At 36.3% G+C, this 14,973-nt stretch overlaps 1 protein-coding gene across 1 annotated transcript; it reads right to left on the bottom strand.

Moving 5' to 3' along the window:
• Window positions 1–2,149: 2,149 nt before the first annotated feature.
• Window positions 2,150–14,327, bottom strand: LOC126786572 (xanthine dehydrogenase 1-like). Its single transcript, XM_050512425.1, has 14 exons — window positions 14,113–14,327; window positions 13,367–13,466; window positions 13,091–13,199; window positions 10,900–12,405; window positions 9,768–10,010; window positions 9,187–9,501; window positions 8,224–8,463; window positions 7,574–7,858; window positions 7,240–7,461; window positions 6,529–6,690; window positions 5,916–6,050; window positions 4,999–5,235; window positions 3,478–3,651; window positions 2,150–2,654 (listed from the first exon to the last, which is right to left on the bottom strand). Exons 1-14 carry the CDS (start codon window positions 14,231–14,233, stop codon window positions 2,412–2,414), a joined length of 4,092 nt encoding a protein of 1,363 aa, XP_050368382.1. The 5' UTR covers window positions 14,234–14,327; the 3' UTR covers window positions 2,150–2,411.
• Between the last annotated feature and the right edge of the window lie 646 nt (window positions 14,328–14,973).

Below are 14,973 nucleotides of genomic sequence, written 5' to 3'. Positions count from 1 at the left end.
TGTTTGCTACATTTTGTCTAATATAAGCATTGTTTCTTAATCTATAGGTAGTCTTTAATAAATTGTGTGATTCAATGCCGAAGTCAAAGCGATTTAAAAAAACTTACTAGATGGTATCCAATAACTAATGCCCTAAGTAGCACGGACACGGACACGAGTGTTCGTATTGGATACGATTCGATACGTAGACACGGCATATAGAAAATGTTTTGGACACGGACACGTGGTGGACACGTCAATTAAATATTATTTTTAATATATATATATATATAATATATTTATTTATTTATTAAAAAATTAATTTATAAATTTGAAAGTATTTAGAATTTTAGATGTATATATATATCAAAGTGTGCATTAAAATGATGAAAACATAACTTGTTAGAATGGCTAAGGACTTGATAAGTACCTTGGATAACCAAGATTTGAATCCCACTACAAGTATTCTTATTTTTATCACGAGTTTTTCTTCTTATATATATTAAAGTATGCATAAATATAACAAAAACTGAATCTGTTGGAATGGTTGAGGAGTTGTTGAGTGCCTTGGATGACCAAGAATCGAATCTCACCATAAGCACTTTCACTTTTATTATGAGTTGGTGCGTGTCCGGGCCGTGTCCAAAGTCAGTTCGCGTGTCCAAGCGTGTCTGTGTCCGTGTCGGACACGCAATACACTGCACATAGCGCTTCGTAGCTAATGCCTCATCTTCAAGTTCAAATCTGATTTCTACTCCTTCCGTAGATTCTCCAAACTTTGATGGTGCACCATTTTCTTTAGCGTCTCTAGTCAGTCCAGTGGATGATTCTAAGAAGGAGTATGTTGATTTTGTTGACAATAAGATGGTGATCCATGACTTTAAAAATTTATTGAACCGTATGATTAGATTTATTTAATTAGTTTATTTTTATATTGTATTTGATGAGTAAGGATCCTCCAAGTGTATTTTTTTCCCACTTAATATAAATCTCGCACCGCTGAGATTTTTCATTTTTTTTTTGTTTCATAAAAAACTCAAGCCCATCCGAACTCTAATTCTTGGATCCGCCACTGCATTTCGCTTTGGCTTTTGGAGGCCCGGCAAGTCTGCCGGATGTTATACTGGAGATGAAATCTTGAAGAGTTGAACCCAGGTTAATGCTACTAAAGGGAGAAAGGAACCAAGAAAAAGGAACTTTGAAGGAAAAAGTTGTTAAGGGTTCAAATTGCAGCTCAACGATGATGTGACAATGATACTATGATAGTTTATGGTGTCAATCCTGAGGAAGCCATTTTCTACATATGTGGATGTCCTATGCAGTAGGATTGGAACTTGAATTGTGATTAAGATTAATAGTGTCAGCTTACAAATTAGAATCTTATTCAATGGTAACAGTTGGTCATTTTCTGTAATGCTATTTATTTTTGTCGATATCAAACATCCAATTCTAGTAAGAAAATAAGACAACCAAGTCATACCTCATCTTATCGGTGTGGTGTTATTCCCCTTTCACTCTATTAGACGAGGTCAAGCAAGTTTTAATTATTTTCAGTTTTTCACTCGCATAAGATGGATAAGAATTGGTTCTCGATGAAGTTCATATCAAATTGTTTGAGGGAAAAAAAACTGGAAGCTGTCTTCTGCAACTTAAAATTATGAATCATGCTAATGCCCTGGTCATGAGGAAACTGTCATACCAGGTGAATGATATGAAAACTCGGTCCTTCTCTTACACCATCAATATAAATAAACCCACAACTTCCATTACATCACTACATCTGTCCCCAACAAGGTGGGTTGAGACAACTCAAGATGAATTGTGTAGAAGCAGAATAAACATGTCAATTACATGACATAAACGCCGAAAGGAGACTTCTTCCCCGAATTCACTGATAAGATTTAAACAGAGATTGCAGTTGCATAGTATATTAGCTTAAAATGCAACTGAAACAAACCAAACGACCAAGTCTATTCTGCCTTCTGTTGTCTTTGCATACCCAAAGAGATGGAAGCAAATTTGTCGCCCACCCCATGCCCACCACCCTAAGTAAATGCTAAGTGTATTTTTTTCTCAATAAATTTATTTAAAAAAAAAAAGACATTTACTTAAGGTGATTGGCATGGAGTGGACATGATAGGAATGGGCGACAAAATTTATTTCCCAAAGAGATGAAGATAATAATGAAAAGTGGGATAAAAATAACGAAATAACTGATATTGCGAGAAAGTGATGGCTTACAAGTACAGAATCAGTTTCCTGGAATGAAGTCTCCTTACAACTGTGTATGCCTGTGTAGTATTCTTTCAAATGTTACAGAAGGTGCGGTATGTTACCTGAAGCATGACTATGGGTCTAGGGCAACTACATTGTGGGTATAACGAGTCGTATTGTTGGTATAGCACTAAGTAGTGATAAGCACCAACTTAAAATCAAACACTAAGCTTTGGGCGGAAGTCTGAGCGAGCAAATGCTGCAGTAAATTCATCCAAACAAGCCATCCGTATACGTTCTGGTGTAGCTGGATTATCGAGTGGAAACCACTCATTACACCCTACTTCAGCTCTCGCGGCTATAATGGCATCCTTGATGGCAAAAAAGACAGCTGATGCCAAGAAAAATGGGGGCTCACCAACAGCTTTGGATGAGTGGATGGCCTTTACATTTGGATGTCCCTGAGTCAATTAGCAAAGAGAATGCAAACAGGTCAATGTTGTTGCATTAGATTCAAAAATAACTCATCAACTTACACTCGCAAGAAAGTAAATTCCATTTCTAAAACTTGAAATGCAGATTAAGGACTTACACTCGCAAGAAAGTAAATTCCATTTCTAAAACTTGAAATGCAGATTAAGGTGCACAATAGAACCAAAATTGATTAACTAGAAGAGATATCAGCCACCGAAAAAGTATAGACAGAGATAGCTTACACCATTTGATTAAAAACAGACAAGAGTACACACTTGAAATTTTCTATTCAACAACAAGAACATAGAGACAGAGATATAGGTTCAGAGTTCTATACTTCGTAATGCAGCAAGACCATTTATCTTCTACGGAGACAGCAAGTACAGACTAATCCAAGTAAAAAAGTTCAAATAAAATACCCATTAGAGTACACAGTAAGTTCCCTTTGGCTTGATTAATGCGTAACAATAGAATACCAGGCCTATGCTCCCACATGACCAGTCCACCACAAACAGAGGTATACAACTATTGAGGCCAAAATCTGCCAAATATATTGGGGTAAAGTGTATCTTGTTTTAAAATTTTGAACACTTGAGTTTTTTTCATCATGACCTCATAGCATAGTTAGATAAGGGAGATGCCATTAAAACTTAACTCAATTTATTTATGCTGGCAGATAGTGACCACAATTATTCACATACATTATATGGCTTTCGTGAATATGCAAAATTACAGCATGCTTGATTGTTTTCTTCCATCACATATATAATATATAACATATAACATGCTCTAACATGTTAATCAATGTACCTTCAGTAGTGAAACATTGAATCTGAAGGGAACGTCATTTATGGAAGGAATTTTGTAGCTTCCAGGCCCACAAGTGTAGAGGGAACCTGGTGCAATCCACTTATGAGCAGGATCTCCCCATTTTAGTTCTTCTAAAGCAACCCATCCCAAACCTTGTATAAACGCTCCTTCGATCTGCATCAATATAAAATAAAATTAAGCTATACCATACTAAATCTATGAGAAAGTCCGACAATAACAAAATATAATAACATTCACCAAAAGTTCTACTACCCCTTTCCCCATATGATAAACTGACATTATTAAAATAGCAGGTTTCACATTCCCAACTAGGATTACGATCTTTTTGCAAATCATTGTTTAGATGGCGAGAATTAGGAGACTTCAGTAAATGATTGTTTACCATCTGTAGCAGCTAATACAGGTAATGTAACTTCATATCTCTGATTATTTTAAATTCACCATATCATTTCCAAAAGTCCAGCATCATTAACCCTAATCCAACTTTTATCAAATCACTTTTTAGTTGATATGTTAGGATCACACTTGGATCCCTTTTATGTCACAGCTCAGTGATGATACTGATACAAATCACCAGGCAAGCACTATTGGTCGCGTAATTACCAATAGCATTAAAGAAAGAAGACGAGAGCAATGCTTTGAAGAAAATATTCTTCTACTTGATATCGTGCAAAAGATACAACTTTCCCTCACAATACCTCTAAACAGATTCATGTTTCTATTTCACTCTCTATGCCTTAGAACTTAGCTAAAACATCTCTATGCTTAGAACTCAGCTAAACATCTCTATGCTTAGAACTCAGTTATCTATATGTCTACCTATATATAGACTCGATCTAGACTCCTTAACATGAAAACTATTTCCTTAACTATATTGGAAAAGGAAATCAAATTGTTCCTTAACTAGTTTGGAAAAGAACTCTAACTAATTCCTATGGAGGATAAGATACACCCGTATCAGATACTTAGGCCCATAACTATTGAACTCATTTAGTGTAGCCCATTTCAATTGTGGTCCTGATACACGTGTTGAACTACTGTAGTATCAAGGACATGATCATCCTGCTTATATTCTCTGTATTGCAGCCATTTGAAGACATCTAATGAAAATGAAAATGTCTTAGTTATTTTCCTTTCAACGGATTATGATCCTAATATGATAAATGTGAGTTTGATTGAAGGATGTTTATGGTTCCGCATATTTCATAATCAGTGCTATGGTGCTACCGTAGCGCAAAATAGAATCTTCATTTATATTCACACTGAAGGTTCTGCCCCAGAATAACTTATGTTGGGCACTGATTTTTCTAGGTTTCCTAATATTGCGTTCCACACTGTGAGGCTTATGTTAAGGTGTAAATTACTTAATTTTAAGCCTGAAGATACATTATGTACCACAAAGTATAGTAAATAAAGAATGGATTAGAAATAAACAAGTAATTAAAATGCAAAATAAAAAAGTGGCGTGCACAAAATTGGTAGGATAAGTTAAAATGGTACCTGCCCGACATCAATTGCTGGGTTGAGCGAGTATCCTAGATCCAAGAAAATGTTTGCCACCCTAGTGTGGAAATCTCCAGTCAAAGTGTCAATTTCAACCTCAGCAAAGGCAGCCCCATAGGTATAGTACCTGAATGGGTTGCCTTTACCAGTAGTCCAATCAAAGTCGATTTCAGGTACAATGTAAAAACCATGGGCAGAAAGATCTATACGGGCCACATAGCATTCACTTGCCAGCTGCAAAGGGGAAGCGAAGATTATATAATTGGAATCCATATTCAAGAGTAAAACTGCTCATGAGAAACTAGGCCCACATCCACAGCTTTTAATGTAAATATCACATGACGCTTCACAATGGAACATGAATAAGATTTAAAAGAATTTCTTCTCATTTAATCACTTTCCACAAGTTGCTATTTGATATAATAATTACATTATCTGTAACCTCCTCATCAACCTGTTTAAATATCAGCAATCAAAAAGATCGAAAACTTCAGAAATAGAATGAACTACACTTGCTGTTCTTAAGAAACTGAGAGAAGCAACATGTCCAATGCACTGGGTTGATTCTAAATAGTGCACAGACAGGATTGAGAAGTCAACATGATATGGATATATGTCGAAGGAGAAATTCAAAATCTTGGTTATTGCAGCAACGAGAAGGAATCTACACTAAAGTCTGTGATTGATGAAGTACTATATTGCATTGGATAGTGAAGTATATAATCAAACTTGGAGAAATTACAACCTTATGAAGACAACACTTTAAATTGACATTTTTGTTTCCTATACCATCAGCATTACTTCGTGGCATATTAGAAATTTTGACGGCTTAAATGTAAACCTGAAGATAAGTATTTTACTAAGCTCCTCTTAAAAGAGAGGAACCATAAACCATAAAAAAAAAAAGAGGGTACCTCAGCAAAAGAGCTAAAATTGTGCTGTGAAGCAATCGGTTCCATACGTGCCTTGATTTGCTCACATGCATCCAAGACTGCAGCTCCATACATGTCAGAACTAGCAGAAGCTGCCGTTGGGGAAGCATTAGGTACCTAATTTGGCAGCAAGCATAAAACAAAAATTAATTATATAATTATACAAGCAGAAGAGGCATCCCAATCAGTTAAAATGACCAGACAACGAGATAAAATATCACTTTAGAGCAACTGTCTTAATTGTTTCCCAGCAAGAAGTTGAAACTCATCCAATAGATGTGTTTCCTCATGTTATTTCAACAAACTAGCAGCAACATCCCAACATGTAAATGCAATAAATTAATAATCTTTTGAGAGGAAAAACACAAAATTTCAAAGAATCTTCAGAAAGCAGAAAGAGGAATTTCCATTTGGTGGTTTGGTTGATAAATACACTTCTCAACCAATACAGAAAAAAATTAAGGGATTGCATTAGGTATGATGTTACAAATTTGCAGTTGTTTGTTGGGTTGGGTGGGTGGGGTGGGGGTGCACGAAATGGCGGATAGACTGTCCCTTTTTTCTTTTTCACACTGTCAAGTCAAGTGTCACTTACCTTGTCGGTACTTGTCTCTGATATGAAGACAGAACTGAGAGGAATATTGAAGGCAGAAGCGGCCACCTGAGCAACTTTTGTATGCAAACCTTGCCCCATCTCAACACCTCCATGTGTGACTAGAACAGTTCCATCTGTGTAGACATGAACAAGAGCACCTGCCTGAGAGTCATTAAATAATACATAAGTAGGTTTCCCATGCCAGGACAGCAGATAAGATATGAAAAAGAAAATACAAGATAATTTTATTAATTAACAACCAATAAAATCCTCGGCTGAATTTGGACTAAAGAAAATAACTGAAAGCATGCAACATTACTCATATGGGTAACAGGAGGGTCCCTTTGAAATCATGTGTCTGGGACTTCAAATTACAATTTGGATGAATCTATATTTCCATTATAGGTTAGAGAAAGAAAACCCTTTTAAAACATCTGGTGTTGTACATCTTAAGTTGAATGAGGTCAAAAACTACCTTGTCTCCATTATAGGTTAGAGAAAGAAAACCCTTTTAAAACATCTGGTGTTGTACATCTTAAGTTGAATGAGGTCAAAAACTACCTTGTAATTTGAAAGCTTTGAGTTTGTATCTTGCTATTGAAAAGAAAATACGACAAACCCAATATGTGTGATAGCTCAATTTTATAATAAATTAACAGAGAAGCACTTATGATCTACATCAATCCCACCATCACATTCTAAGACCATTACCTGGTTCATGAGCTTTAATGTAAATGATATCCCGAACTTTGTTGGTATCATGGCTACACCACGCTTACGCCACCGATTTTGAGTATTGAATTGGCAAACTTCAGCCCGAGCCTTCGAAAATTCACAAGATAGTTTTAGTTCGTTCCAGAGCGGGGCCAGTGTACAATGTTTGAGTTGCTGGCCATAATGCAATATTGATCCTTCACCTTGAAAATTAATCTCCTGAAAGGAAATTAAATCACATGCACACGTAAGCAGGAATACAGCCGTTATTATATGAATGCCCAACTAGAACATAAGAACTACTTCGTCATGAAAAAAAAATTTAACTTACTCTTATCTCTTCTGGGCTCTTTTTCAGTTCTACGGCAATTCTTTGAATCCAGTTTTCAGCAATAATCATCCCTTGAGGACCACCAAATCCTCGGAAAGCAGTATTACTGGGTACATTAGTGAAGCAAACTCTTCCCACAATTCTTACATTTGGAATCTCATAGACATTATCTGAATGAAACATAGCACGCTCAAGAACAGGAAGAGACAAGTCCAGTGAATTTCCAGCACTATTGTAGATGTGAAGATCCAATGCCAATACCTTTCCCACATTTGTAAAGCCCACCTATGTCAAATAATATATCACATGAACATCATTTTTTTTATCACATAAAACTCTTAAAGAGATAAATATGACTTATATGCTACACCAAAATTTGATACGTGCAGGGAATAAGACATTTCCTTTTTCCTAGCTCGTCCTTAATTTAATAGCCTTCCTAGAAATAATGGAGCATATCATATTTCTGCCCCACGTCTTGAAGGTGATTATACAAATATTGTTACAAGATGATTAAGAAGCGAAATGTAATGGGTAAACCGATCATAATCTCTATTATAGCTTGTCTTGCATATAAAAAACAAACTGCATCACGAAAACGTTGTTAAATTCTTTTTTTTTTAAAGAACTAATTAGCTTATGATACTAACCTTGTATTTTCCAAGAAAGCTATGGCGTTGTCCAGTTATCATCATGTCTGTATCACGGTCTAATGTAATTTTGACTGGTCGATTTAAGAGATATGAAGGAACAGAAGCTGCAGCAGCAATGAAACATGATCTTGTCTCCTTTCCGCCAAAACCACCACCAATACGCTTTGTTTTACAAATTACTTTTGACATTGGAAGACCAAGAACATGAGATACATACTTCTGGTGCTTCTGAGGCGCCTACACATTGATAAAGTCATCTTACATTTCCACTTTAACTGTTTTTCTATAAGAACGTTATAGACATTCGATTATTTTCTAACAAATTTGTGAACAAACACATGAAATGATGAAATCATCACAGCATTTTGTAACACATGCAAACACCAACAAGTATTTAGGATGTGATTAACAACATAAAGAGAAAGGGTGTTAAGGATGTGAATGATTCATAGACTATTATCTTTTTCAGGATAAGAAATCAATTTTATAAAAAGAATAAACAAAGCAGATATGCCTTCAGAGATCTAATGCTTATATTTGAATCAACTGGCAAATTTTACTGGCAGTTGTAAGAAAGATGGTCTTGCAGTAGACTTGGGGTCATTGTTATCTATCAATATTTCCACTCTCTTGGTTTCGTTTTCAACTTTTCATGTTTTGTACCTATGGTAAGATTGCGAGCTTATTTAACCCAGAACTGGAGTTCAACGGGAGGGGATCTGTATTTACATAAAGTGAGAAAGGTTCCAGATATGGCTATATAGTCAACGGAATAAAGTAACAATCAGCAATACTCTGATAAGTAAACACATACTCCTGAAGCATCTTTCAGATAAAGCCTATATCTGTTGAATTAGCTCTACATAATAAACACTAGACACAGATATATTTATACTATCTGAAAACTCGGTCACATATGAGCTGATGCAAGCAGAAAGGTTATGTGGAGTTATGACATACTTGAGTGGAAGAGATCATATGAACTTCATTGCCACCATCCATTGTCCATATCACACTGCTATGTGGCTCCAAATAGAAGTGTTCCTGACCGCCCACTAGAACTTCCCCCTCTATGATCTTGTCACATTGACGTGATTGAAAGCAAAGATCCACATCTCCTTTCCTAAAACACCTCTCAGTATCAGGATGGAAACTATTAGCATTGATGGCATCCTGTATTGATAAGATAGCTGGCAGCTCTTCATACTCAATGTGAACTTTCATTGCTGCTAATTTTGCCTTTTCATGTGTATCTGCAACTACCACTCCTATAACCTGAATAGGAAACAGATATATAACCACGATTAAAAACTTAAACTAAAACTGTATGAAAAAGAATACGGTACCAACTAGCAAGACCATGTGAATCCAACATAAATTCTATGGTATTCATGACGACCCAACTATTTTGAGTACATCTTGAACACAATGCTAATTATTAAGCTACTGTTCTGAAAGCATTCACAGAAATTCTAACAGAAAACTTTTCTGATGCCCTGAGAGAGAGAGAGAGAGAGAGAGAGATTTTCCAATCATATTACCTGACCTACACAAGTGACAAACTCTGAAGCAAATAGTTCCTCATCAGCAACAATTGGTCCAACTTTATTATCAGCTGGAACATCCTTGGCAAAAAATATGCCTGCGAACCCAGGCGATGACTTTGCTCCTGAATCATTGATTGAAAGTATACGAGCATGAGGCTTTTTGCTCAATATCAAAGCAGCATGCAAACCATTAGGAGGCAATTGTGTATCATCAGCATATTCTGCCTCTCCTGAAACCTAGTTGAAATTGTCATATATAAGGTTGACACAACTATACAATAAAGAGAAATTCATGCACCTCAAAAAGAGTCTAATCAACTCATAACGCAGGAGAAAGAGATTCTTTATTAAACAAGAGAAAAATTAACGGGATGCACATTTTATTCAACTGAATATACCAAATCATATGGGATTACAGACATAAACTGCTCTGCAATGATCCTAATTTATTTTTAACGCCTAATAGTTAGCCATCAAGCTAAATGCACAATATCACCTATCACCTATGTGTATGTGTATATGCCATTTTGGAAAGATTATTTACTTCTAATATAAAGGAAGACTTGAAATTTGGAGATCATGAGCTACCTTTGGGCTTTGGCCCCATCATTGTGCTAGATATCTGAAGTCAGAGTCCCGAGGTACTCTTGAAAATGTTTGGATCATTTATTTTATAAGGACTCAAGGATGAAGCCCCTCAATTAAACACTGTTGCGTTCATAAGAATTGTGCTTTAAAAATCAGATAGCACGATATGCAACCAACCATGCATTTCTCGACAGTACACAATTTTTTTTATTTTTTATGAGGAAACAACCAGGACAGATTCAGATTAAAATACTCTTTACTGCAATCAAGACCAACACAGTTGCAAGCTTGCAGGCATTTGGATATGCATTTCAAGGACTACTTATGACAACCCAACAGCCCTTATATGCACACACAGTTTAGTAACTTCTGTATTCTTGCCCCTTATAAAATTTGTATGGAAACGAGAAAATGGAAAAGGAAAAGGCATAACTAAATTTGTGATCAACGTGTAATTGCAGCTTCCAAAAACTTGTAGATGCTAATAATTAACAAATGAACAAACAATTTTAGTATTGCCAGTATGTATGGGACATACCTGAAGTCTTGCTGATAGATGAACCTCAGGGGCCCCAACAGCCGTCCCATGTTTCGTAATGTCATAGTCTTGAGTTCCTATAACAGATGGTCTATGAAACGGTTGTATAGCAGAAAGATGAGATAATGGTACACTCCCCGTAAGGCCTTTTTCCCTATCCAGTTGATGAGAAACCCACAGAAAGAATTTGAAGAAAAAGCTAGCTGTCAGAGACTTACGGAACTCCACCATCCCACCAGGAGCATCATCTCTGAGTGACACATCTTTCTGGAGGACTTCTAGAGCCCCCTGCAATAGCTCCTGGTTCCAACTCTTTCCAATGATAAATTCTTTTGTTCTTGTTGCTGAAAGAGAGAGTGGAGCTACACCCCCATAGACAACAGATGCATCAGAAACAACAATGTTTTCACCTCTTTCCTCAAGATGAACACGAATTCCAGCATTCACAATTGCAATATCATCATCCCTTCTGTGAGCTTGTTTATATTCTTTCACATACTCAAACGGCCTAGTCCAAGGCAAAAATACAGATAGTAGGATTTCACCACTACCCAGATCCACTTTACGGTAACCGAGGAAAAAGTTCTCTGCTGGAGTCGTTCTAATGTTCCCTTTTGAATCAATAATTCGAAAAGTGGCCCGGGCAGCCATCCAGAGAGGGTTCAAGTCTGAAATTGGACTGGCTGTACATATATTTCCACCCACACAGGCGACATTTCTTATTTGCATCCCAGCAAACCATTTTAATTGTTCAACAAATGCTTTACAAGAAGACGTTTCATGATTTCCACGTTCTGTTATGACCATTCTCATGACTTTAAGTAGTTCAGAAAGTCTAACCGCAGAACCTATCTCAATTCCATCATCCTTCACATTTAGTATACTCAGTTCAGGTACATGTGTAACAGAAATCAGAACCTTATATTGAATTCTTTTCAACCTCATTTCAATTCCTACCTCAGTATTACCTACCAATATCTTTGCATTTGGGTAATTTTCTTTTAATTCTAGTACTTGCTTAAGTCTCAAGGGTCTAAACCACTTTAACCCACTGAATCCATTCAAATTTAAATAAGTTGATTTCCTCAATACGAGCTCGGGAGGAAAAATAAATTCTCTGTCTGTGTATGTGCTTCCATCAACTTCACTATATGAGACAGGCGCATACCTCTTGTCACAAGTAACTGTTTTCTGATGGTGGCTTGATATCTCACTTTTTAATCCACAGGAGCACGGCTTACCAGTTGAAGGGCAAACAAATTCACCTCCTTCAACGCTTAAAGAAGATATGTCAATGTATGGTTTATCATCGGTTTTGGCAAAGACGCGAAATGCATCAACAATTGGTCTGTAACCAGTGCATCGACACAAGTTTCCTGCAAGACATTCTTCAATCTGCTCCTCATTAGGTGGGGTCTGACTTGACCTTAATAATGCATAGATGGACATGATAAATCCCGGGGTGCAAAATCCACATTGTGATCCATGAGATTGTGCCAATGATTCCTTCAGGATATGAAATCATATTAGGTGAGAATCTTAGTACGGAGAACAGTCACAAAATATGGTATAAGTAGGCTTATAAAAGCACAATATGAACCCTCAAGAGTATAACTACTATATGGTGCTGCAAAAATAATTAAGTCTGTCAATGATCCCAAAAATGGTCATGTGGTAGGGTGAGAGGTAGCCATTTTTTAAATCTAGAGTTAATCTCTGGATGACTGTAGGGTAAAAAAAGCTGGGTATTTGAATAACACATATCTAGTAGCAGACGCAAAGAGAGCATAGCCGGCTAGAGATTAGCAGATCTATATTCGTGGCTGCACTATTTGTTTATAACATCCCAGGTCAAATGACATTCTTTGACCACATTGACATAAAAACATGATGACAAGAACTCTGTTTCCAAAAATTAACTGATATGAACTGCACCTAATCAACAAGGGTTAGTCTATCACACATTCACACATTGGTTGCCTTTTCATATATAACATGCCACTGTAAAAGGCTCGTGTAACTACGTATATCAAACCCTTGTTTTATATAATTGTTAGCTATAACTTAAAAACAAAAATAGGGAAAACAAAAGATACTCCGCATAAAAAATAAAATAAAAATGCTCCTCATAATGACATAACAGTTAAGAAGGTGGGGGGAAGGGAAAGGAGAAGAAAGCAGCATATGTTACTTGAATAGGGTGCAGGCCTCGTTTATGGTTCCCAAGCCCTTCCACTGTAATTACATGCATCCCTTCTAGAGAATACAGTGGAGCCAAGCATGCATTAACAGCGTAGTGCCTGCAAGTAGAGTACAATCAGTTCAATTTTTTTATATATATAAATGGTTCAGTTTATTTGAATTTACAGGCTAGAATATCAATACAGGTCAATACAATTTTTGTGTCAACTAAAATGCAAGAGCCTTCATCTTCACGTCCATATTTATTAAAGAAAGAAAAACTCACTGGCATTTCTTCAGTTTTTTGTCATATTGTGAAACCATAACTGTACAAGCTCCACAACCACCCTCACCACAACCAAGCTTTGTCCCTGTGAGACCTATATCTTCATTGCCACAAAAGCAATGGAATTTCTAATTAGATGTTTCAGCACAAAGACTGTAAACCTAAACTTTTTTAGATCATGTTGAAAAGGGACATTATGCCAAAAAGGAGAACAAAATCAGTGGAAAAAAACGAAACAGACCAAATGCAAGGTATCCACTAGCCAGAACAAATGTATCAAACCGTATTGAACATTAAGGTCAATCAACTCCATAGTTCAAGAATAACCATCCTAGTAAACCAAACAGTATAATTGTTTACCAATATGTGATTCTATTTTCGCCAATTGCTCTTGTCAAGTAGATCTATCCCCCTTCAAACAAATTCTAGGGGAGACAAAACAGTTGTTAATGAAACATCAAATCGGTAAAGACAGCTCATTAATCAAAAGATCAACACACTTAAAACCTCCAAGTAGTTCAAATTCTCGTATCAATTGTAATGAACTCATCAAAACACTTCGCAATAAAAAAAATCTAACAAACCGAAGAATGAATCAATTTCCCAAGTAAATCATTTTTCATCTAAAACAAAAGATCTTCCGCAACAATAGAAATGAAAGCTTTGCTACTGAGTTTGATCATACTACTTAGAACTCTACATCAAAACGAAGATGAATTAATCGAGAAAAGAGGATGAAGTGGAACCTCTAAGGTACTCGAGAAGAGTGAGGTGAGCCAATCCATCAGGCAAGACTCTGCGAATTCCATTAACGTACAGAATGGGCTCTTCGTTCGAGTCCTCCTCTTCGCTCTTCAACGATCTCATAGTTCTTCTTCTTCTTCTTCTCTCTTTCTCTTGCTCTGATTTAGATCCGCTGGAGTTGTTAGTTTGGGAGAAGCAAACTCCAGCACGCTGAAATTTAGATAAGCCCTAAAATATTTATTTAAGTCGGTTAAACAAATTTTAAAAAAAAATTATTAATTACAAAATTACACTGATACAATTTTGAGCTCATAAATATCAATAACAAGCCTGCTTTTTTAAATTATCACAAGTTTCCATCCATTTTATCTGTTAACAATTTAAATTATAAAATTACCCTTTTTTATTTTTTTATTACATTGCTAAGAGTCATAAGCACACTTTCAGAATGTCGGTAACATTATTTCTGAGGGTTAGTAGTATTACTCGGCTATTCTTTAGGATCAGTAACATTACGCTATTTTTGGAACATCAGTGGCATTACAACACTAATTACATTGGTGGCACTACAACGCTGGTTTAGGAGTGTTTGAAATTTCAGAGACAATATTGAAATAGATTGCATAATTGAAAGTTACACATTCTGTATATCAATCTAAAGCTACTAACCATTAGTAGAATAATAACATCAAAGTCAAAGCTACTAACCGTTAGTGTAATAATAACACCAACCGACCCTCTGTCGGTATCGTAAATCTAATGCCACAACCAAGCCAAAGTGATCACCTTACCGACTTTGTCGGTTACCGATATTTCGGTTGGTATCGGTTGGTAACCGTTTGCCGGAAGTTGTAGACGTTCGG

This window comes from Argentina anserina, chromosome 3 (genome assembly GCF_933775445.1).
Source record: "Argentina anserina chromosome 3, drPotAnse1.1, whole genome shotgun sequence".
NCBI lineage: Eukaryota > Viridiplantae > Streptophyta > Magnoliopsida > Rosales > Rosaceae > Argentina > Argentina anserina.
The sequence above is the reverse complement of the archived record's forward strand: the minus strand, read 5'-3'. Positions and strand labels throughout refer to the sequence as shown.